The following is a 25,422-nucleotide window of genomic DNA, read 5'->3' as shown; positions in this document are numbered from 1 at the left end:
CACTGGTTTGTGCAACAAAAATAATTAAGTCACTAGTTTGTGCAACAACAACCTCAAGAGTTTATGGTTTGTGGAATTTTCTCTATTTTTTTTAAAAGTCAAACCAAGTAAAGTTTGATCATTTTTTTAGAAGAATCTACAACAAATATGATATTTTGTAGATACCATAGGAAAATATATTTTATTACCTATCTAATCATACTGATTGTATTTCATGATTTTTTGGTAAAAACTCAATCAAAATTTACATAGTTTGGCTTTCTAAAAATAATACTACAAGACTTAATCTTTGGGATGGAGGTAGTATATGTTTTCATTCATTATGCCATTTTATAGACTCATTTTTCTTGGGGTATGTTAAAATAGCTAGTTATCACCTCACTTATTTATTTATTGTCATCTTATGTTACCAAAATGGTTTGAGATGTTACTAACTATGTTACTCTCACTATGAGTAGTCAGATATCACATTACTAGTTGAATGCCCGTGCGTTGCTACGGATGTCATGTTCCTTCTTTATCTCTTGTCCGCTTCAAACCATAACATCAGATCCGAAGAAATTTGTGTGAATAATCAACCATTCAAACATGTATGCACCTTCGTTTCAACGGAAAAACAAACTTAGAGTTTGCCGATGTTGTCACAGAATAACAAACAATTCCAGAGAATAACAAACACATCCAAATTAGTTATATTTGATTCAAAAATAATACAGACAATTCCAAATCAGTTATATTTGATTCGAAAATAACATGTAGTTTTTCAACAGATAAATTTTGTTGAAATCTTACTCTAACTGCTGCTTTGCCAAGCAAAGATATATTAGCACAAATTCCCCTATTTTGTTCTATTATATCGAAATTATAGATATGTAAAAAATTACACACACATGTACCGAGATTTGCCATGAGCAGGCTGAGATTAAAAATACGGTGTACTTACTTACATCCACGACAAGGAAGGCTCGTATGCTCTACCCTATCCGACAACAACCTATTTCTTGTTGCGGCTCTTACGCAAAATATAACATGGAAACCTATTTCTTGTTGCGGCTCTTACACAGGTTGAAGCAAAATATAATATGGAAACCCATTTCTTGTTGCGGCTCTTACACAGGTTGAAGCAAAATATAATATGGATAACAACACTTTACAACAATTTGAAGAACAGTCAGATCAGCATGATACATCAATATATTAAGCAAACAATTTATCATTTATCATCATGAAAGTAATATTTGTGCTCAAAATTCATAAAAATATATAGTATAATCTTCCATATCCAACTACAGGGAAGACATCATAGTAGTCAAAATGCTTAAACTTGAACTACGACATCATTTTAATTGGAAAGTGTTGGATGGTTTGCACTTGTCACTTCTTAGTCCAGCTTCTGGATCTTCTGCACACATGTACTCCACATGATAAGCTAAAGGAAACGTCCAGGTTCCGAAAATGAGTCCAAAATACGGGCAATCGGTTGAAGTTGATCCTCTATATATATCTCATCAATTTCAGCATTATTAATTATTATTTTTAACAAAACCAGTATTAGGAAGATGCATGCATACATGAACACATGACACTAATTGAATGCTCTATAACATATCTTCATGATTCTAGTGCCATATCTTGTTGAAATCCTGAACACATTCTGGTTGCAAAATAAAAATAACAAGGAGTAGTTGGGCTAGCTAACATAGAAAAAACTGTGACAAATAACTTCACATCTAAATGGGTTTTACATGGGAATTAGAGAATCATGAGATCCACATCATCGTATAAAAGTAGAAAATACTTCAGCTGGCTGGGGGCAAGGCCCTTCTCTAAGCAGAAATCATTAAACACCCATATACATTTCAATTGCTCAATGCACAACAAGGAATCTGTGTGGGAAAAATATTTTTAACTTTGTCGTTGCCTTTGAGAGAAGAGTTAACTAATTAGATATTGCAACAAAATCTTCCAAGTTTGTTTTAGATATTAAAACGATTTCGACCTGGCAGAGGCTCCATGTATATTGCTTCCCTCTAGTGTCCCTTTCAGCTGTACCACAGTAGCTTATTTCCAGTGTGCAAAAATTAAAATAGCAATAGCATAAACCCTGTTGAGCTAAAGTAGTCAATATTCCAGAGTAACTTTGTACTGAACAACTAATAAGTTTGTACAAGAATGAAAATACACTATCAACTAATAAGTTTGTTTATGTCCAATAATCAACTAATTTAGCTCAACAGTCAGCAAATCAGTGAAAATAATACACTATCAACTAATAAGTTTGTGCAAGAATAAAAATACAATCGAACTTTTCAGTAATTTTGTGAGATTTCTTTCTTAATTTGATGTCACCACACAATAGAAAAAAAACAAATAGGAGCACCCTATATTGTGTGAGTTTGTTTTCTTAAGATAAAACACGCTGGATGAGCAGCTGGGAGAAAATCTCGCCTAGTACCTGCTACCGTAATACAACGACCAGATGAAAGATTCAGAATCTTACTTAAATTTTTTTCCTCCTGTTGGGTTCGAAGCATTCACTCTACACATTTTTTAATGGCTACAACAATATGTAGAAAAAGTAGGAGCAACATTCAATTGTTAATAAATTGTAGATATATTGTAGGGAAGCATTTTTTCCTTAGACACATAAATGATGCCTTGCAACTTTTTTCTATCAGTTAGTGTGGAGAACAAGCGAAATAAGGCAGATACACTATCCAGAAAGGCATTTTCAGAAGCAACAACTACCAGACCCCATGTTCAACAACATATCCTTAGAGGCGTGTCACGACCTACACTTCCGCACAACATTACAAGCATACAACTAACAAAAGTACAAAACAAAATCAAATGCTGCCTATGATGCATTCCAACAAGCATATGAAAACGTTACCAATCCAAAATAATCAACTAAAAGAAAATAACCGGAACTTCCTAGTAAACATGATAGAAATTTATAATGAAGTTTTGTAGCCATAATGTCAGAATATGTAATTTTGAGATACATATATGTAGATAAAGGCTATTTTTTCTGACTATCATAAATAGTTCCATGATCTCCTAATTCCTCTTTTTTCACATGAAAAGGAAAACAGTTGAAAAGAGAACTACTGAAATAATACTAAAAACTAAACACAAGTATGGACACAAGAGTGGGCATGATCCCAGGATAAATGAAGATAGAACAGGCATTGAAAGAATACAGATTAATAATAAAATGATTTGCCTAAGCTATAGTGGCAAGGCCATGTTCAACGAACATGTCGAATAATAAGATACTTGAAAATGTTCCTTAGCTTGAACTTCGATGAGAACTAACCTCGGAGATGGAGTGCTTCAAGAGAGAGTTCATGCTCATGTCGCTCAAGTTTGGGGTCACCACTCACCATGAACGAGCTGCCACATAAGTAAGCTTGCAGTTATGGCCATGGTGTTTTGGTAGCGGCTCTGGTATTCAGAAATGGAAAATGAGATGACCAAAACAATTACCCGCATGTGTTGTAGCAGATTGTTCACACCGGCTTCCCGCGCCTCCATGGTTCACCCATGCTGAAGAAGTGCATGTCGAGTCCTACATTTGCATGCCTGGAAAACATTCAGAACACAACACACTGTTAGACCAGTAGTAGAATTCGCATATAATGGTTCATTTCCTATCCTTAAATACATCATTTCTCATGACATGTTGACGATTTTTCTGCTAACCGGGAGACATGCTTCTAACGAGGGAGACGTGCTCTGTCTCATACCAACGTCATCCTCCACAACCACCACGCATCCTGCCCGCTCCTCTTTTAACCTGTCTCGGCTACACTCCAGAAATCCAGCCGCCCGTCCCCTCCTTTCATTGCACCGACTCCACGATCTATGCATTGGATTAATCGCAATGATAAAAATAACTTTGTTGTGCACAAATTAATTCGACATTATAAATGCAAGTGCCAAAAACATCAAAATACATGAAATGATAAATCGTTTCATAATCAAATTTACTTGTACATATACAATGCCAAATTATGTATCTTAACTAACTTTTTTTCTCAACTCCAAACATAGAATTGGAAATGCAGTTTTCATCATATGAATTGCGCATCTCCTCTCGACCCAGCCATTGCTGCAATGATTGAAATCCATCAGAAAGTACAGAATAATTTACAATAGAGAGAAAAGAAAGAAACTTACCAAGCTACCACAGATTCTGCAAGCTCTTGGGGCCTTGAGGGCGTAGATATATGTGATTGTGAATGATTTTTTGAACTTCTGGATATGGACGCCCATCAGACCATCCTTGTGGAAGTTGTCCCGATGTCATTCCACTTGATGGTGGGTTTGTGGGTGATAATGGCCCTCAGCTTCGACTGCTCTGAATCATCCTCGGCTTTATTTACCAGCAGCAAAGTAAGTAAGAAACTCTCAATCTCTCGCAGCCCTCTGTCTCGATCTCTCATACACAAATAGGTACCAGCAGAATTCAGATATAAAAAAGCTAGCACCAGAACATGATTTCCCATCCCGGCCGATCATCCCATGGCTTCCTCCTCGTGAGCGCCGCCCCCAGCGCCTCCTTCATTCAGGCCTCCACCTTCCACGCAGCACCCCCCAGAAACGGCCCAGTGCCACCCCTTGCTTCTCCTCCACCTCTCGCCAACCTCCATCTCGAGCGTCTCCACCAAATACCGCGGCCTGCTCGGCACCTCGAACACCATTCGACCTTCCTTGCATCCAGGCCGGCAGCTGGCTGTGCGCCATGATGCGGCGGGGTGCTCTCTGTCCCAACAAGATGACCATCGTGGCCGCCGCCACGAGGTCGCAGCCCCTACTCTCCCGTCCGCGTCAGAGGTGCCCCTCCCTTGCGCTCTTGCGACCGGATGGGAAAGGTCATCAGCGGCGATCCAAGAAGACATCGGGCTGTAGGCGCTCCAGAAGGAGGACGACGAGCGACTTGGCGGTGCTCGGGTTGTTAGTTGCCGCGGCAAGACGTGAGGCGGCTGGGGCGGGGGGCAGACAGAGCCCTAGCTGCTCCGTACGGGAGGGGGATGGGGATCTGGGTGGAGGCGCAAGAGAGGGGTCGGGACTCGGGATGGAGCGGGGGAGAACAAGGGATCGGACGGTGGATTCACAAAGATACCAGGAATGCGCAAAGGAGGCTTGTGCGATGTGGCTTCACAGATTTGTCAAAGCATTTTAGGACGACGTGGCTTCACATATTTACAGTTCTGTTACACATGGATCTGTCAAGGATTTTACGGCGACTCGTGGCTTCACAGAATTCTCGTAGTCAAAGATTGCTATTTAGATATAGAAAGATCTATCTATCTATATATATTTATAGATTGCTATTTATGACAATCAATAACACATATATTTATAGTAACAATAGTACATGGTAATGAGACATAAGCTGAGTTCAATTATTACAAAATGAAGTCTGGCACAATCTCGTACATGAAAAAAGCAACGAATGTTCTCTCAAAAGATATGCTCAATCCGTCCCAAAATGAAAGGCGCCTAACCTTTGTCAAAAGTCAACATCTTCTAAATTTGACCAAGTTTATACGAAAAATATGAATATCTACAATATCAAATAGATATTTTGAGAAACTATATTTTCTGGTGAATCTATTGATACTAATTTAGAATTGTGAATGTTTATATTTTTACGTATAAATTTGCTTAAACTTAAAATATGTTGACTTTTGACTAAATCTTAGACAAAAGTCAACATATTTGGGCGGAGGGGGTAATTTGGTATCGATAGTTTTAGTTTAGAAAAAAACGAGTGCCGTAAAAGAATAGACCAACACCGAGCTGAAGGGTCAGGCCAACAGGCCGGATCTGGGATTTCTTCCCTAAGTACAGCCCAGTTTTGCACAGCCGAACAGGCCAATACAGTATGGCAAAGCCCAGACAGGCCTAGTTACGTGTGGATCCGTATGCAGTGCAGGCGATCTGAAAAACCCTAGACCAACCCACCGGCTAATAGCTCTGCGCTGAAACTCTGCGCGCCAAATGGCCGAACACCTTCCCGCCAAAGCCACTCCCTCATTTTCACAATAGATCTCCGCCGCGCGCTTCCTTTCTTGTGCGTGAGTTAGAGAAAGATTTAGCGAGAGAACAGAGAAGGATAGAGCGAGCGAGCGAGGGTAGAAGAGGGGTAGCCATGGAGGACCCGCCCGCCGACGCCGCCGCATCCGCATCCGGCCGCCGCCTGCGCACCCGGGGCGCCGAGGCCGCGGCGCCGGCGCGCTCCGCCGCGCTCGAGCGCATCCGCGCCAGGCGCGAGGGCGGCGCCCGCGCCGCCGCCGTCCAGGTGAGGATGGAGGACCCGATCTACGACACCGTGGCGGAGGAGGACTACGCCGCGCTCGTCGCGCGCCGCCGCAGGGACGCGGGCGCCTTCATCATCGACGACGACGGGCTCGGCTACGTCGACGACGGCCGTGAGGAGGACTGGACCCACCGCGCCCTGCCCTCCTCCTCCGACGAGGGGTCCGGCGGCGAGGACGGCGCCGCCCCCCGCAAGCGCAAGCAGCCGCGCCCGCCCCAGGCGAGGCGGCCCCCGCAGCAGTCCGCCGCGGCCGCGTCCCTCTCCGCCGCCGCCGCCATGATGGGCAAGCAGCGCCTCTCCTCCATGTTCACCTCCTCCGTCTTCAAGAAGCCCGGCAGCGACCGCGCGCCCGCCGCGGACAGCATCGTGGATGACGTCATCGCCGAGTTCGCCCCCGACGAGAACGACCGCGAGGAGCGCCGTCGTCGCGTTGGTAGGATTTCTGCCCCTACGCCGCTGCCTCCACCAGTCGCCCACATTAATAAGCCCGTAAAAGCAGCCCTATACCCTGAAATGGAGGTTAGATCGGATAACAACGGGTTCGAGCCTGATGTCGTTTCCGACCATGGAAACGACATGGATGTGGAACCAATTCCAGAGGTGGAACTCAAGCCAGATGTGGAAATGCAGCCCAAATCAGAAGCAACCCAAGGTTCTAGTACTGAATTGGCAGATGTCAGTAAGAACTTGGAGGAGCTGAAGCAGGAGGCTAATGGGGAAGTGAAGGTAGAGAAGGCGCACCGCCTGAATGCGAAGATTAAGGCGGAGGGGAGCATGAACAGGGATGTATCGAGTGCGACAGCAGGCTGGATGAAGATATGTGGGGAGGGGGAGAATGCAGGAGGTGCGGGAGAGGCGGCTGCTGATGGTAACGTAGATGTGGATGAAAGCTCAGAGTTTGAACTCAAGGATGGAGCACTGCCCTTCTATATACTGGATGCATATGAGGAGCCCTTTGGCATCAATTCAGGCACAGTGTATTTGTTTGGGAAGGTAAATATTACTACTAAGTTTGCATTGAAATATTCTGCTAATCTGCCCCTAGAAGAGTCATATTTAGTTGTGACATCTGTTCCAAGTGTTCTTTTGTTTGCAGAATATCATACTGAATAGCCAATGATTCATCAGAGCACCAGAACAATTGATTTTTCTTTAGCTTAAATAGGATAACCAATTTACCATAGATTACGTGGTGCTTAAATTTATCCGAATGCATGATTGCTTCCCATAGAAACACTGTAATCATTGCCTCCATAAGCTCTCGGTATTTTCAAATTAGCTCTTTGTATGGCTATGTTATGTCAAAAATAGATATGAGCTTTGCTGATAGTTGGTGTGTTCTATTGAAATTATGAGCTATCAAATTTTTGCAGTTCTCGGTTAGTTGTACACTCCTCTTTTTGACCGTCTGCTTTTCTTTTCTAGGTGCAAATAGGCAAGGGGTTCCATAGTTGCTGTGTGGTTGTAAAAAATATGCAAAGGTGCATATATGCAATCCCAAGCAGTTCAGTTTTTCCAAGGGACGCCATATCAAGGACAGAGAAGAACTCTACAAATTCGGATGCTTTGCCATTACTTCGAGCAACCCTACATGTAAGAGATTCTTTATTTCATACTAAACTTATGCTCATTGCAGCACATTTATCTTATACGCATACTGCATATCCTCTTGCCAGGAGTTGGCATCTGGACTAAAGAGCGAAGTAGCTGAGAAGTTGTCTGACCTCAACATTTCAAATTTTGTAATGACTCCAGTCAAGGTATGTAGGTGGAATCTCCTTTTTGGAAGCACCCTGTAACATCCTTTCCTGTATTTTTGTTTGTATGAGCTAACTGATCATATTTGGCATGCCATGCCTTAGAGGAACTATGCATTTGAGAGGACGGATATACCAACCGGTGAGCAGTATGTCCTGAAAATCAATTACCCATACAAGGTATGTTCGTTGAACAGTACATCTTTTGTCTCATAGACTCATACTTCTTATTTACTTATACCATGTATTTTCTTAGGATACGGCGGTACCATCAGACCTTAGAGGTGAACATTTCCATGCGTTACTTGGGACAAACAATAGGTATGATCCATAAAAATGTGGACCATGCTCAACAATTTTCATGTGCACTCTTCATGCCACATCCCTTCATCACACACGTTAACCATCATACCTTTTCAGTGCTCTTGAGCTGTTTCTCGTCAAAAGGAAGATCAAGGGTCCTACATGGCTATCGATTTCCAAATTTGTGACATGTCCATCTACACAGCGGGTATATCCTTGATTTCATACTGTCCTCTTATCCCAGGCTGTGCCCCTATCTGAATATTTGTTGCATGCTATTGGTGGTTATGGTTTTTGAATTTTTCACAGGTCAGCTGGTGTAAATTTGAAGTTACAGTTGATTGTCCAAAAGACATTTCTGTTTTGATGACAAGTGCCGCACTGGAAGTTCCTCCAGCTGTAGTTGCGGCTGTTAATCTTAAAACAATCATAAATGAGAAACACAATGTGCATGAGATTGTATCAGCATCCGTCATATGCTGTCACCGGGTGAAAGTAAGTACGCTAATCTGGAGTTGAAGTATTCTATTCTAGTATTTGTCACCGGGTGAAAGTAAATGGTTATCCTTGTCTCTCGAACAAAATTTTCTAGATAAACTGACACATATATGTCAATGAGGTGTCAAGCAAATGGAACCTCCCATCTCTCTAAATTTCTGAAACAGTTCGTTTTAGACTAACTGACACACTTTGGGCTTATTCAAATAATCGTCAACTCTACACATGTGTTTTTAATAAGATAAGGACACTTCATACCAAATAAGTGTTCCTTTATTTTTGGGGTCATTTCAGATTGATAGTCCAATGCGCCCTGAAGATTGGCAGAAACGGGGAATGATCAGCCATTTTACTGTTATGCGCAAGCTTGAAGGTAGCATATTCCCTATAGGCCTCAACAAGGAAGCTTCTGATAGGAACCAAAAAGCTGGTAGCAACGTGCTGGCACTAGAAAGCAGGTGAGCTCATTGTTTTGGCTTATGCAGTTTACATGTTCCTTTGTACAAAGTGAGTGCTTCAGCTTGCTTTTATTAATATTTTTGTTTGATTTTCAGTGAACGTGCTTTGTTAAACCGCTTGATGATTGAGCTTAGTAAACTTGATTGCGACGTACTTGTCGGGCACAACATCTCGGGATTCGACTTGGATGTCCTTTTGCACCGTGCTCAGGTACTCTAAAATTATTTCCTGGTTCATCTTGGTTCCTATATGTAATCCATAGTGGTAGCCATATGTTCTCTTTGACATAGACTGAAAGGCTTCTGTTAATAATTTACTTTAAACATGTCTAATCATGTTTTAGTTCAATTCAATCAATAAGAAACATGTCTTCTTTTGCTAGACCTGCAAAGTACCGAGCAGCATGTGGTCCAAAATTGGTCGTCTTAGAAGGTCAATAATGCCAAGGCTTACCAAAGGAAACACCCTATATGGTTCTGGGGCAAGTCCAGGAATTATGTCCTGCATTGCTGGTCGTCTCCTCTGTGACACCTACTTATGCTCTCGTGATCTTCTGAAGGAGGTAACAAGCATTTTAATTGCTTGGTGCACTTATAAGATCAAATTCGACAATTCTAACCAATTGTTTTATGCAGGTTAGTTATTCCTTGACACAACTTGCAGAGACACAACTGAAAAAGGACAGAAGGGAGGTTTCTCCGCATGATATACCCCCAATGTTCCAATCATCTGGAACACTTCTAAAGCTGGTGTGGCTTCTTTGAAATAATAAATCATGTTTACCTGTTTCAAGAGAATGCCATGACTTTGGAATTATGAACTGAACTAACGTTTACCAATTTATTATGCTCATGTAGGTTGAATATGGCGAGACTGATGCATGGCTTTCTTTGGAGCTCATGTTCCACTTAAGCGTTCTCCCGCTGACACGTCAATTGACAAATATTAGTGGTAATTTGTGGGGGAAAACTCTCCAGGTACACCATCATTATTATGCCTAGTCTACATCTGCAATAATGCAGTCTATGTTATAAAGAATGCCTGTATTGACATTATCTCAAACAAAATGGATGCAGGGTGCTAGAGCTCAGAGGGTAGAATATCTACTGTTGCATTCATTCCATGCAAAAAAATTCATTGTACCAGATAAGTTTGCACGCAACAAGGAGGTGAACTCTGCAAAAAGAAAAATGAATGCTGATACTGAAGGTGCAAATGCTGCTGATGGTGTTACTGATCCATCCGTTGATGACGAGGTGCATCATGGTGATCAAGGTAAAGCAAGAAAAGGTCCTTCATATGCCGGTGGCTTGGTTTTGGAGCCTAAAAAAGGTCTATATGACAAGTATATTCTACTCCTGGACTTCAACAGTCTTTATCCTTCCATAATTCAGGTAATAGTCCTTTTTCGCAGATTCTGTAATTTTGGCTTATTTGCCATGAGTCAACTGCTAAATGATGTGTTATATTCACTGCTGGCTTTATTCTCTTTCTCCCAAAGGAATTCAATATCTGCTTCACTACTGTTGAACGGTCTTCTGATGGCAATCTTCCTAACTTGCCAACTTCAAAGGCTACTGGTGTTTTGCCTGAGGTACTTGGCTTACAGATGTGCTTTATTTTTATCTGGAGTTTTGGGGTACTGGGTAACATACTAACATGCCATAGGTGGGACGCTTCCTGATGAGTTGAAGGACTATCCTTAACTCCTTAACTGGATCAAATACTTATAACTAAGCTGGACTACAGTTTTAACTTTTTTTTTTGTTTCCAACTGATTTTGAATGCTATGAGAATTCAGAAACCTTAGTTTTGGAATAGACTACCGAGTCATAATTTATTTTGTTCATTTTGTTGTACAGTATAGTAATGCACCTGATCAACACCCAATATTCTAATATGTATTAAAGCACCGATACGGCATTACGGTGAGACGGATAGGGCGAGACGGATGCAGGGATACGGAATCCAGCAATTTCTAGAAATAGAAATACGGTGATACGACGAGTATACATATAAAAATTAAAAAAATGCCATGTGATTTAGACAAAGAATAATTGAATGCTGTGAAAAATCTGTCCTATTTGTTGCCTCCATGTCTGCTTTAAGTCCTCGATGGCTGAATGATCATCTCAACAATTTCCTCAATCATTATACTGCCCCATTTGTGCTTGCAAAATACATCAATGGCATCAACGCCTAGCACCAGTAGCAAGCAACACCACACAAGACAGCCTGGCAGAAAGCAAGCACGCATACCCAGCAGCAAGCAAGACCTGCAGCAATGGCCATGGTGCGCTCAATCGCTCCTGATCCGTTGTGATGGTCATTCGACCGAATAGATAAAGAGCGCACTGGTTATTAGGGTTAGTAGTGAGCTTTGGCTGGGCTTCCCGTGTCTCCCGAGTATGGGCATATTTCTCTTTATTTAAATAGGAAAAGACGATACTCATGGTATATTCGTATCGCCCGAGTATCGGCATTTTTTTTCTTTCTTTTTAAATCGGAAAATACGATACTCCTGAGATACGCGTATCACCCGAGTATCGGAGTATCGTCGGAGTATTTTACGCGGACACGACGGAGTTTAAAGTATCGGTGCTTCGTAGTATTAGTACTCCAGCAATTTAGTCATTTCATTTGCTAGTTTTTTCCCTCAACACAATCATTTCTGTATGGATACCAAAGAAGTATACACTTAGAATCTAGAGTGACCAGACCGAACACAGCAAGTCTCACATGGACTATGACGTTAGCATGTGATTTGTTATGATTCGTTTATTTTCATCATACTTCTGTTTTCAATGTAATGTGGCTTTTTTGTCAGGGCATAATTTTTTTCTAATGCGTGTATTTGAAATCATGACTCAGTTGCTGAAGAGCCTGGTCGAGAGGAGAAGAATGGTTAAAAAGTGGCTCAAGACTGCTTCTGGTCTTAAAATGCAGCAACTTGATATTCAACAGCAAGCTTTAAAGCTTACTGCAAATAGGTAAACAATATTCTGTGGCAAACATGAGTAATTTCTCTTGCATTCTCCCAATATGGTCTATGGGTTGTAACTTACCCTTTTTTAACACTTATTCTCCAGCATGTACGGTTGCTTGGGCTTCTCCAATTCTAGGTTTTTTGCAAAGCCACTTGCTGAGCTTATTACACTACAAGTGAGAACATGTTTTTCTCTCCTGCAGAAGTATACAAACTTTTCAACTACTCCCTCCGTTCCAAAAACTTCTTAACTTTTTCTAGATACGGATGTATCTATAGCTAAAACATGTCTATCTACCTCCATATCTAGACAAAGTTGAGAAGTTTTTTTTTGGAACGGAGGGAGTATATTGTTGTGATTAATAAAAGCTATGATGCCCCTTGCAGGGAAGAGAGATCTTGCAAAACACTGTTGATCTGGTTCAGAATAATTTGAACTTAGAGGTATGTATAGTAACTAATGTTTATTATATCTCTGGCAAACAACGTTTCTAAGATACCCAAAGAACCTTGTTTTTAACAAGCTTCAATTTCTTTATGAATAGATTGATCTTATTAGTTGTTCTTTTTTTTAAAACTTTATTGGACAGGTTATTTATGGTGACACAGACTCCATAATGATATATACTGGACTGGATGACATCTCCAGGGCAAAAGCAATTGCAGGAAAGGTCATTCAGGAGGTAGGACTCTAATCTTCAAGCTGCAGGTTTTGATGTTAGTTTATCACTTTTGAAATATCTTTCTGTTCAATGAAAACCTCTTGGATTTGTACGGTGGATGCACAGTGCCAAGGCACAACCAGGATTGAGAGTGTTAGCACCTGCCTGTTGTATTTAGGCTTCTCTAAATTACAACCTCTGCTTGGAAATAAGTGACTCAACTTTGTATCTACACACTGAAATGCATCTAGATACATCCGTATCTGTACAAAGCTGAGTCACCTATTTCCGAACGGAGGGAGTATGATCTATGTGCAGCACAAAAACATCATCTTGCCACAAATGCTTTATGCAGGTGAACAAGAAGTACCGTTGTCTGGAGATTGATCTTGATGGTGTATACAAACGAATGTTGCTTCTCAAAAAGAAGAAATATGCTGCCATTAAAGTGACACTAGATGGTACTTTGCGAGAGGTGTGTGCTTATTCCAATTTTATATTTATTAGTAAATCTAGGAGAGCTATTCTAACATGCTCGATGCAGAACATTGAGCGCAAGGGACTTGATATGGTCAGACGTGATTGGAGTTTGCTGTCAAAAGAAATTGGAGACTTTTGCCTAAATCAAATTTTGTCTGGAGGGTGAGCTTTTTAGTTGCTGCTGTGATTTTTTTTGAGTTTTTCTTCTGTCTCATCCATGTTATTCCTTTCTCTGCAGGACATGCGATGATGTTATTGAGGCGATACATAATTCTCTTGTCCAGGTCAGTAGCCTACATTTGTTTCATCCTTTAAGTTTTCCTTATTCCATCTGTTTTTGAGAGCATAGCTCTGCAAAAATAATTGACTGAAAAGGAATTATTGACATATTTCGAAGTCTAATAATATATGATCGACTGAATATGTGTGTTGCTGCAGGTACAAGAGCAGATGAGAAATGGTCAAATAGAGCTTGAAAAATATATCATCACAAAGAGCCTAACGAAAGCGCCAGAAGATTATCCAGATGCTAAAAACCAGCCTCATGTCCAAGTAAGATTTACCTGTTTTTTTAATTTTTTTTTTCCTTTGGTCTTGGTTTGTGAAATAAATGGATAACTGATGAGCTGAGTGCTGTCTTACCTATGGTTGTGTTCTGTTTTTCAGGTTGCTTCAAGACTGAAGCAAAATGGTTTCTCTGGGTGCTCTGCAGGTGATACAGTTCCTTACATTATTTGCTCGCAACAGGTATTGCAATCTGTTCCTTTTTCTGTTTTGCGATGCATCCCTAATTTAGTATTTTTTTTGTTTGGTTCCCTAACCATACTGTCTCTGCTTTGACACCCAATGATAATTCATAAAGGGGCATAATTTTCCATTCGTCTGAAATTGTTGTAAATCTAAAAATAAGAAATCCTGGCACTAATAATTCTTTGGAAATATCTGTTTTCTAGTTATGTTTCAGCATATTTTATCAGGCTTTATGATTTAGTTGACTATTTTAAGAAGGTAACTTTAACTTTATTTAACTCTTCCAAACAGGACTCAGATAATACACATTCTGGGGGAATAGCTCAAAGGGCAAGACATCCCGATGAGCTAAAAAGAGACCCTAACAAGTGGATGATTGACATTGACTACTATTTGTCACAGCAGGTCCTCCTTCACATATAGAAACCTACAGTTCTCTTATCCCGCACTGGTAACTGTATTGCTAATTCTAATTGCTTTTGCAGATTCATCCTGTTGTTTCTCGTCTGTGTGCTTCAATCGAGGGTACTAGCCCAGCACGACTGGCTGAATGTCTTGGACTTGATTCATCCAAGGTGTGCACCCACTCTTGGTTCATGGTTACTGCTAACTAAATTAGCTTATTGCTATGACTATTTTTTGATCCTTCTAATTCCTTGGAATCAGTTCCAATCAAGATCTATTGGGTCTAGTGACCAAGACACTTCTACCACGCTCTTATCTGTAATTGACAATGAAGATGAGAGGTAAGCATATAAAATATAATTTCGCTTTGATGCCTGCAGTTCATAACTTAAACTAAAGTAACATAAGTAATATTTGCAGATATCGTGGCTGTGAGCAACTGCGCTTATCATGTCCAAGCTGTTCCAGTGCCTTCGAGTGCCCCCCTGTATCTAGTCTGATTGCTAGTCCATCTGACCCAAATGAAGGAAAAGACGCTAGTGTGAATTTCTGGCGTCGGATGCGGTGCCCAAAATGTCCAGATGACACTGATGAGTGCAGAGTTTCTCCTGCTATGCTCGCCAACCAGGTAAATATCAACTATAATATGATGTAGCATTCAGAATGCTGAACTGAAATTGATTTTTGTCCATGCCAGATAAAAAGACAGGCTGATAATTTCATCAATCAGTACTATAAGGGTTTACTGATAGTAAGTATAGTTTCCACTTCATTGATACTTCATGTTTCTTTACCCCTTGGCTAATTGTAATTGACCTTTTTTTCAGTGTGATGATGAGGGTTGCAAATATTCAACTCATACCGTGAACCTTAGAGTGATTGGAGATTCTGAGAGAGGAACCATCTGCCCAAACTATCCACAATGCAACGGCCGTCTAGTAAGACAGGTTTGTTGATATGGGCTTATGTTTACAATGTGCTTATTTGTACTTTGATGGTGAATAATACTGATTCTGTGTGCTGCAGTATACAGAGGCAGATCTATACAGGCAATTGTCCTACTTCTGCTATGTACTTGATGCAACCCGGTGTCTTCAGAAGGTTACACACAATCTAATTGCTGCTATTTCTTTTCCCTGGTCTTGTGAATGCTGTAGTTAATATAAATATTTGGATGCAGTTGGACCAGAAGACTCGGCTTCCTTTTGAGAAAGAGTTTGCAATATTAAACCAAACCATAAACTTGGCATTTGTGGAGATTCAGAAAATCCGGGACAGATGTGCATTTGGATGGGTGCAGTTGACAGATCTAGCAGTGTCAATCTGATGAGCTACCGTTTGCTCTGATCTCAAGCATTTGTTGAACCGAGCTAGAAGCTCCTCATGGGCCCGTGAGATAGTGTTGCTGAAACTAATCTCCTGTTGAGGTAAAAAAAGAACATTAAACAAAGCGAAGACCTGGGCCACTAGCCCGTTTGAAGGGTTTTCCGGCCTGTGAAGGATGGAGTTCCCCAGAGTATGTTGCATTTGAATTCAAATGTTCTAACAAGTGAAGACCATCCTCATTACCTTCGCTAGATTTTCGCAGTGTATATTGTATTGCAGTTGTAAATATGTTGCATCCATAAATCTCATGATTAATGTGGTAACATACTTTGCATACTAAATGTATCATTCATCCAGTTCATTTTTTTGTTTGCCATCTAAATTTATAATCAATCCATTTGTCTCTTTACTGATTGAGATGTAGGTTTATGTTTCAGAAACTAGGGATCTTGTTTCACTTGAAATAGATTATTACTAAATGCTCTAAATCCTTGGCAAAGAGTGTGTTTGAGGTTGCTGGAATTTCAGAATTTTTTTCTGTCATTGCAGCATGATATCTAATACTCCCTCCATCCAAAAATAAATGTTTTATCTAAATTAGGATGTATCTAGACACTAAATAGCATCTAGATATATTTAGATTTGGATAAATCTCAAATGTCTATTTATAGACAGAGGTAGTACTAGCTAAGAGCATCTCTAGTGTGTTCCAAAATGATGCCTGGCAAAAGCTGATATATATACTAAGTTTGAGTGTCTTGGTTGATATGACAAAACAACAAAACATAAATATAGTTGTGAATTGATGAACGTGCTGTGAAGATCATTCATCTCAAACTACCCTTGAACTGCCACCCCTGTAAACTTCATCGTGACTTGTATGGGCTCTTCTGATGTGATGGTTTGCGCCTGTCCAGGCCCTCGACAAGTCCAGCATAGTCTCAGTGGCAAATTGTTTTTCGAGTATCAGTAGGAGCATCAATCTTTGTCTTTCCCGCACGTCTGTGTTTCTGCTTTGGGTTCCTCGGACACATAGAGATTGCTGATTTTCATGACAACGTCTTCTACATCATTAGGTTCCTCTGCAATGCTGATTTTGTAGTCCTCCATGTGTAGAGTAGAAAGCAGGAATATATGAAATGGAGCATTATTTGTGTAGCACTAACAGTTATAAGATTCTTGTAGGATTCTTTTCGAAGCTGGTTGCAATCTGAACTCAGGAGCCTTGAACATACTTTGAAGCTAAAAATATCTATGTGTGCCTAAATTTGATAGCAAGGGAGATGTTACCATAGCATCGAAGGCACGGAAAATTCATGAATGCAAATAAACTTAGTGTTTCGCCGACATGTGTGAAATCCCCAATCATTTGATTCCCGTCCCATGGAAAGTCACATACAATCATGTTCTGAATACAATCAGGTGCATCACCTAGCCACACCTTACACAAATTGTAAAAATGCGATTTGGGGGGTAAGAAGCCCTCCAAACAATTCAATAGATGATATATTGGTGTGTACAATGAGAGAGCGGACGCTAGCACTCGAACTCGAGATCTCACGGGTAGCACAGGTATCAGCACCCGGCAACCATCCGGGCTATGCCTCGGTTCACACACCTTACACAAATTGTTATCGCAGCCATCTTTTGCCATTCTATGAGCAGCTTCGTTCGCTGATTGGCACACAGATCGCACCAAGGTTTCTTCAAAGCTTCCGAGGAGGGATTTTATTTCACGAACTAATGGACCATAGATTGAATGATCCTGCCCCTCGCCCTTCAACTTCGCGGCAACCTCAACCCTGTCCGTCTTCTGAATAACCCGTTGTATGTTGGCGCTGTTTCTTGTAGGTATTTAAGTATTTTCCAAATTTAGTGACACAGTGAATGTGTATTTGCTTGCCTGCAACTCTTCATTGACCTGGATATTGGTGGCGATCACTTGAAGATCCCCACGGCGACATGATTACGCGGATATTAAAATTGATGATGAAATGGGTCGTATATGCGCAATTAGATGGAAGGAGCAGTCTTAGATTCCAGGCCTGGATATTACAAAATTCGAATCAATTAAAGGGAGTACATGGTCTAGCAGTAGAGGAGAGGTGCACTCGAGTCGCGGCCAAAGCTGGCGTTTTGTCATTTCATAAACCACTGGTGTAGGATGCTACCGGCAATTCCCCTGCCACTGCTTCTAGATTCTCCTGTTCGCATTTCAGTCAACTGCACATCATGAATTATGATCCTCGCATCCTTCCGAGAACATCGAATTCGTCTCCCGGTCGCGAAGCCATGTAGTTCTCTCTACCTCTAATGACCACATACAGAGATCATCACACTGTACTTTTGTTGTCTCATGCTGCCGACTTCACCCTTCATGTCGCGATCGGCGCTGTGGTTGACTGCTGGTTGATTGTGGCGCTGTTCTACCGAGGACCTGGTTTCAGTTTTCCAGGTGACATGTCAACGTTCATGGTTCACTTGGCTCTCTGCATTCGGAGTTCTGCGTTGGATTTTATGTTCCAGTGAATGCCAAACTCTCGAAGACCTCAACATTGTCCGCACTCTGATCTGATATGAGTGGATTTTCATGGCCCGGAGAAAATGCAGTGGTGTATGATCTCAGCAATTTTCATGGTTATCAGCATTTCTTTCTCGAGTGTTCTGTAAGGTTTTTCTTTTTTCAGGCAAACGCTAGTCTTCAAGAAACGACCCTCCATTTGCAGTGCAGTTTTCTCCTCAGGACCGTCGTGTTTTTCAGAAATTGAGAGCACAAGGCGACGTGCACAGCCCACACACACCATATTCAGCTTTGGACGGCCGGCAACGATAACGAACGACCAGTATCTATATACATTCAGTTATATAGGAGTATAAAAAAAAAGGCTGACCTACAACTCTAGAAGGTGCAAAATATATGTGCACTGAAAATCAGTATCAGATATGAGGTGTGTTTTAGTGGCCCCCTCACCTCCCGCCACAAGTTGAGAGGATAAGTTAGTCCACGAAATGGTATCAGGAAATCCTAGCCATCCATGCAAGGCCAGAGTTTGCATAGGGAGACACTGAGGCAAAACCGATCCAATATATGGGGACACTCGTGTTGGCTCTCTGACTTTAGTGATATTTTTTGCGAAACACATTACATTTATAGACACTCATATATACGCACATACACTCACCCACCTCTATGAGCACTTCCGAGAGACTGAGTTAAAGAAACTTTATCCAACGGGTCTTAAGATTGACGTAGTCATCATAAATGTCTCGTTGTCGACGAGAACATCGTTCCACTGAAAAATATAAGTGTCAAATCTGGGATTTAAACTCTGATGGGCTGGGAATGACACTGCCCTCATAACCATCCAACCACAGATTGATCCTCGACTTTGGTGATCTTCACGGCCCCACCGAACAACAACACAAGCATTTCAAAACAAAACCATTTTCTGCACCACCAGGTTCTAGCTGTAGGTTTTCCAGCGCCCGAGGTATACATACATGTGTGGTCACGGCACATTTATACCTCCAAGAAACAGCACCAAGATTTTCCTGTGCCATGGCCATGGGCCCATGGCCACGTCAGATTGATTCGGAGTGGCCGCTTTGACTGATCCATGACCGGAGTCAGCCGAGTGTGAACTGGTTGACTCGTATAGTCGTCTCGTATCCTCTCCATCTCCGCGTACATCCCCCTCACGCCGTCACTGTACACAACTTGCGTTCCTTGCGGCGATCCACTTCTTGCTTTTACCCTCTTGTGCTGTTGTGCAGTTCTACTGTAACGAGTGCAGTATTGTTCACGCGCTTGAGTCAGCCCTCGCCCGTTGACAACACCGCCCCGATGGACCATGGATTGGACAGGGAAGAAGATGCCAATTTGGGCGGCGATGAAGATGAACTCGCGAGCATGGTCTGGTCTTTCTTTTACAGGTCGGTTTCCATGCATGCATGGTCTGGTCTTCCTACCCAGTCCGTTTTCAGGCGGATCTTCGTCCGATCGGACGTCTCCAAGTTGCGGCGTGTAGCTTTCCCTAGGGATTGCTAGGGTCTGGCTTAGCTGATGCCGGCAGATTCGTCAAGCGTGCCGACGCCGAGTAATTCACAAATATGCAAAATGTGCTATGGTATGAATATTTACAGAAGGAACATGGAACAGATAAAAAAAAAACTGTGTGCGTAATGGGTGTGCTATTTGTTCGCTATTTAAACAGAACATTATTATGTCATTTGTTTGAGCTGTTTTGGCTACTACTACTAGTAGCCGTTTTTTTAACAGGTGATTTTTAGTCCATTTTTTGGAAACCTCAAGATCCATATTATCAACATGAGATAGGAATTTTATCTCACTTTACTACAACCTATATTCCATAGAATAAGGCTTATATGGATTTGAAAAGAAAACCCATGTAAAGCTTAATCAAAGTTTTATAAAAATCCATTAACTTTTTAAAATGGAGGTTGTACCCTCGGTCTCTGCACTAAAATGATGCATGTGGATTTTTTTTATTAAATTATTCACAAAAGCCTTACAAGATAACACATCAATCAACCCGAAGCCACCTTTTGACGACAAGGGTTGCTACACCTACAAGCTTCTGAAGGGGATGTCCATGATCAGGGTCGTATTCCCTGACTACACACCTACACGCATCATCTAAAATCAGCTCACTGGTCCAACAGATCCTGAGCGTGCACATGCGGTGCACGCTAAAGAAATCGCCACCGCTGGCTTCCACGAAACCATCTTCATGAAATGCATGGATCTACATATTGACCTTGCTAGGCCTTCCCTCTACACCAGACATCGCAACCACCATGCACACGATCCATGAACGTGACTCCCGCCACGAGACCTGCCATCATCGACGCGGTAGATGCAAAATCGCTACACCCTTGCCTCTTACATCCAACATATGCCCCAAAACCAAAACCTCCATGAGGAAAAGCGATACCAAAAGCACCACCATCGTCCAATCTAGGAGACCTAGAGCAACACGAGTGAGTAGAGGATGACTGCAACGATGATGCCTTCAACAATGTAACAAGGCATATACCCCGTCACCGACCGCCATGAATGCAGTCAGAGCTCGGTTTTCACCGGTAGCCACACTTCTCCACCTTGCATCTAGGACTAGATGTCAGATCTTGAAATCCGCCACAACCAGTCGCAAACCAACTGATTACCTTCGGCGTAAGAGGAGGTTGCCATCACCATGCCCAGGACCACTGCCCATGCGTCCTCATGTTGCGGGTGTAGCCCAGGAGCACCTTTGTGTGCCGACCGGAGCAATAGCAATAGCAGCTACACAAAGTCGTTGCAGCCTCCCCGACACATCTAGGCCCACATTCGGCATGACAACCTCACGTTGTTGCCACCACACCACAACACCATCCCTGGAGAAGGAGTAATTGTCGCTGCATCCGACTCACTTGACGATCGAGGAAATCCGTTACCGTCGCTATGTTGCGCATGCTTTGTCTAGCGACATCCCTGGCGGCGGCACGAAGGAGCTGTTGGAAATAATCCCATCAGGAACGTGGAGAAGGTCGGGGTAGGAGGAGGCCGACCCTAGGTGCTCCGGTGCGGCCTGGTGCTGACGCAGGGGAGCGAAGGAGGGGTCGGTGACAAAAAATCATTTCATGCAAAATACAAAATCGATATCATTAGATATATCATAAAATATACATTCATATGATATATATGGAATATCATATTTGTTGATAGAATTTTCTACAAGTTTGGTCAAACTTTTCTTTGCAAAGTGAGTATATTTTGGAACACATGGTGTATTTAATCCATGGTGGGTTGGAGGTAGTACGACTATCTTCACCAGCCACCGAACCTAGTATTATCTACACCGTCATCTATTGGTGCCCTCACCTATTTGAATTAATGCTAGTAACCGGTTTTGTAGTGTTGTCCATATTGTGGATCACATACATCGAATGCTGGTCCACAGATTATTCCGACTGCCGTACGTTGATCAAACTAGCTAGACATATGCACTGACCACGAAATTGCATGCACGAATGCATATAGACAACGGTGCTAGCTAGGGCGGCGCTGCAGGTCCGCTTGATTGACCTTCGTTTGAAGACCTATCTTAGAGTTCAACATCATGTTGCTAGCTAGTGACAGAGATTTGGTGTTTCTGAGCATCAGTGCTTCTGCTATTTTAGAAAAAATAAAAATTATATTTATGTGTTTTAAACAAATTAAAAAAATATGGTGTATCCAATAAATTGTTCCATGAACGTGTAAAATTTCAATTTCAAATACAAATATTCTAGGCCACACATAAACAACAAACGCGTGGATATGGTAAGCATATTTCAAATCTCCAAATTTCAACAGATTTTGTCTTTTTTATGTAGTCTACAATATAAAGAATTTCATATTAAAATTTTACACGCTTGTAGGTTATGTCATTTATTAAGTCCAGATTTATTTCATATTTTTTTGAAATAAATATGTACGATTTTTAAAAATTTTTAAACAGTAGGAGCACTGTTGCCCATGAGCCAAAGACACTTTTCGGCTAGCTAGTTGATTATCTAAAGTCACATGGTCACCAAGAAAACGATACGTGCAGTGGCTGCGTTTATCCCCAGGGTGGATTACGATAATTAGAGCATCTCCAGTCGCGTTTCCCAAATCATCCCCTAAAGAAATTTGGAGCGCGCCGGACAAAAAAACGTTCCCAGCCGCGTCCCCCAAACCCGATTTTTGTCCGACGCGGCCCGATACGGTGTTCGGCGCCCCGAGGCCGTCCCCGCCCCACGGGGGACGCTCCGGGCACGCCAGACACAACGAAAAGCGAGACAGGGAGTGGTGGGGCCGACGCGTCAGCGACACATTCAAGTTTGGACCTAACCGTCGCCTACCTCGTGGCGGAAGTTATTCGCGCGTAGTGACACACGACCGAAGCGTCGCAGCTTTGCCTTAATGGCGGCGGAGGGGTAGGCGAGACGTCTCGTCGGTGCTGCGCAGTCTCCACGCATCGCCGGCGTTCGCACGCCACCGCGCGTTCCCGCGCTTTCTTCTCGCCTCTTCTCGCGCTTTCTTCCTGACGCCGACATCTATAAAAGACCCTCCCGGCTCAATGGCAGCCACCCCAGCCTCCGACACCCCTTTCTCTGTAGGGATTCGTTGCATAGAAAACAAAAAATTTCCTACCGCGAGAACGCAATCCAAGCCAAGATGCAATCTAGAAGACGGGAGCAACGAGGGGATGATCAAGACTAACCCTTGAAGATTTCCAAAGCCTATAAGAGTAGGCTCTTATTGCTGCGGTAGACGATCACTTGCCGCTTGCAAAAGCGCGTAGAAGATCTTGATCACGGTGCCACGATCGGGCAGCACCTCCGTACTCGGTCACACGTTCGGTGTTGATGAAGACGACGTCCTTCTCCCCGTTCCAGCGGGCAGCGGAAGTAGTAGCTCCTCCTTGAATCCGGCAGCACGACGGCGTGGTGGCGGTGGCGGTGGAGATCTCCGACGAAGCTTCGCTAAGCGTGCGGGAGAAGAGGAGGAGAGAGGGGGCGGCTAGGGTTTGGGAGAGGGGGTGGCCGGCCACCTAGGGGTGCGGCCAAGCTATGGGTTTGTGGTGGTCAGCCCCCTCTCCTATGCCCCTCATTATATAGGTGGAAGCCCCAAGTGTTGGACTACAAGTCTTCGAATAAGACCAGAACCAAAAACCTTCCATGTGTAGGGAAACCTACCCAAGGTGGGAATCCCACTTGGGGTGGGATTCCCCCCTTCCATGAGGGGGGTTGGCCGGCCACCCTTGGGGAGTCCACCTTGGACTCCTCCCCTTTAGGGTTGGCTGGCCATGCAAGGTGTAGTCCCTCCGGGACTCTACTTTCCATGGTGATTTCTTCCGGACTTTTCTAGAACCTTCCAGAACCTGCCATAAATGCACCGGATCATTTCCAAACTTGGAATATGACTTCCTATATATGAATCTTATTCTCCGGACCATTCCGGAACTCCTCGTGATGTCCGAGATCTTATCCGGGACTCCGAACAAATATTCGAACTCCATTCCATATTCAAGTTCTACCATTTCAACATCAAACCTTAAGTGTGTCACCCTACGGTTCGCGAACTATGCGGACATGGTTGAGTACTCACTCCGACCAATAGCCAATAGCGGGATCTGGAGATCCATAATGGCTCCCACATATTCAACGATGACTTTAGTGATCGAATGAACCATTCACATACAATACCAATTCCCTTTGTCACCCGATATTTTACTTGTCCGAGGTTTGATCTTCGGTATCACTCTATACCTTGTTCAACCTCGTCTCCTGACAAGTACTCTTTAATCGTACCGTGGTATGTGGTCTCTTATGAACTTATTCATATGCTTGCAAGACATTAGACGACATTCCACCGAGAGGGCCCAGAGTATATCTATCCGTCATCGGGATGGACAAATCCCACTGTTGATCCATATGCCTCAACTCATACTTTCCGGATACTTAATCCCACCTTTATAACCACCCATTTACGCAGTGGCGTTTGATGTAATCAAAGTACCTTTCCGGTATAAGTGATTTATATGATCTCATGGTCATAAGGACTAGGTAACTATGTATCGAAAGCTTATAGCAAATAACTTAATGACGTGATCTTATGCTACGCTTAATTGGGTGTGTCCATTACATCATTCATACAATGATATAACCTTGTTATTAATAACATCCAATGTTCATGATTATGAAACTAATCATCCATTAATCAACAAGCTAGTTAAGAGGCATACTAGGGACTCTTTGTTTGTCTACATATCACACATGTACTAATGTTTCGGTTAATACAATTATAGCATGATATATAAACTTTTATCATAAACATAAAGATATAAATAATAACTACTTTATTATTGCCTCTAGGGCATATCTCCTTCATTCTCCGCCACAAGCCCTCGTCGCTCCACTGTTGTCTCCTTTGTTGTATTGTGATCCAAATTCATATATTAAAGGGAGGCTAACTTCTGACGAGCGGAGCGAGGCCCGTCGCCGGTAGGCTTGGGGCGAAGCGTAGCGGAGGGGTGGGAGGCGCGGTAAGGAAGGAGCGACGAGAAAAGAGGCGTGAAACAACGGTTTATGCAAATACTCGCCGACATGTGGGAGCCCGCCTCGCTTTTCGTTGTGTCCGGCGTGCCCGGAGCGTTCCCTGTGGGATGGGGACGGGCTCGGGGCGCCGGACACCGTATCGGGGCGCCGGACAAAATGGGCTTTGGGGGAAGCGGCTGGAATGGTTTTTTTATCCGGCGCACCCCAACTCTTAGTCCTCTCACTAGTATCTGTTACCACTCAGTTTTGAAATCTAAGATTTTTTTAGAAACTTTCTAGTAATGCTTATATTTCAAAATAAAGGTAGTATCATTTTGTCAATTGTTTAATCATCTTTTTTTTAAAACATTTATGTCTCTATCTCCGCTGTGTAATACAAAT

The 25,422-nt window shown here is 42.5% G+C and overlaps 1 protein-coding gene and 1 long non-coding RNA gene across 4 annotated transcripts; one reads left to right on the top strand and one right to left on the bottom strand.

The window, feature by feature from the left end:
• Positions 1 to 787: 787 nt before the first annotated feature.
• On the bottom strand, positions 788 to 5,125 carry LOC127344244 (uncharacterized). 3 transcript variants are annotated; one of them, XR_007877867.2, is made up of 5 exons: positions 4,183 to 5,125; positions 3,706 to 4,114; positions 3,490 to 3,585; positions 3,320 to 3,396; positions 788 to 2,104 (listed from the first exon to the last, which is right to left on the bottom strand). It is a non-coding gene; the product is annotated as an uncharacterized lncRNA (long non-coding RNA). The 3 variants fall into 3 exon arrangements; XR_007877866.2 differs by having other exon boundaries at positions 788 to 3,396; positions 3,706 to 3,865; positions 4,033 to 4,114; XR_007877865.2 differs by having other exon boundaries at positions 788 to 3,396.
• A 955-nt stretch (positions 5,126 to 6,080) lies between these two features.
• Positions 6,081 to 16,315, top strand: LOC127344245 (DNA polymerase alpha catalytic subunit). Its single transcript, XM_051370470.2, has 31 exons — positions 6,081 to 7,321; positions 7,754 to 7,921; positions 8,005 to 8,088; positions 8,191 to 8,265; positions 8,342 to 8,406; positions 8,506 to 8,596; positions 8,698 to 8,883; positions 9,181 to 9,344; positions 9,441 to 9,555; positions 9,728 to 9,907; positions 9,981 to 10,094; positions 10,203 to 10,322; positions 10,422 to 10,739; positions 10,847 to 10,939; positions 12,217 to 12,335; positions 12,435 to 12,507; positions 12,719 to 12,775; positions 12,922 to 13,014; positions 13,349 to 13,468; positions 13,538 to 13,635; positions 13,712 to 13,757; positions 13,912 to 14,025; positions 14,140 to 14,220; positions 14,515 to 14,628; positions 14,709 to 14,798; positions 14,890 to 14,969; positions 15,049 to 15,256; positions 15,326 to 15,379; positions 15,456 to 15,575; positions 15,655 to 15,729; positions 15,809 to 16,315. The coding sequence occupies exons 1-31, from the start codon at positions 6,161 to 6,163 to the stop codon at positions 15,953 to 15,955; spliced, it is 4,623 nt and encodes a 1,540-aa protein (XP_051226430.1). The 5' UTR covers positions 6,081 to 6,160; the 3' UTR covers positions 15,956 to 16,315.
• Positions 16,316 to 25,422: the final 9,107 nt, after the last annotated feature.

Source organism: Lolium perenne, chromosome 3, assembly GCF_019359855.2.
Source record: "Lolium perenne isolate Kyuss_39 chromosome 3, Kyuss_2.0, whole genome shotgun sequence".
NCBI lineage: Eukaryota > Viridiplantae > Streptophyta > Magnoliopsida > Poales > Poaceae > Lolium > Lolium perenne.
This window is presented reverse-complemented; position numbering and strand designations above follow the sequence as displayed.

Excerpts from the sequence above, each read along its gene's own strand:
- LOC127344245 (XM_051370470.2), top strand. The coding sequence starts at position 6,161 with ATGGAGGACCCGCCCGCCGACGCCGCCGCATCCGCATCCGGCCGCCGC. Across the intron at positions 9,345-9,440 it reads GTGCTGGCACTAGAAAGCAG|TGAACGTGCTTTGTTAAACC; the intron begins GTGAGCTCATTG and ends TTTGATTTTCAG. Across the intron at positions 10,940-12,216 it reads CTACTGGTGTTTTGCCTGAG|TTGCTGAAGAGCCTGGTCGA; the intron begins GTACTTGGCTTA and ends ATCATGACTCAG.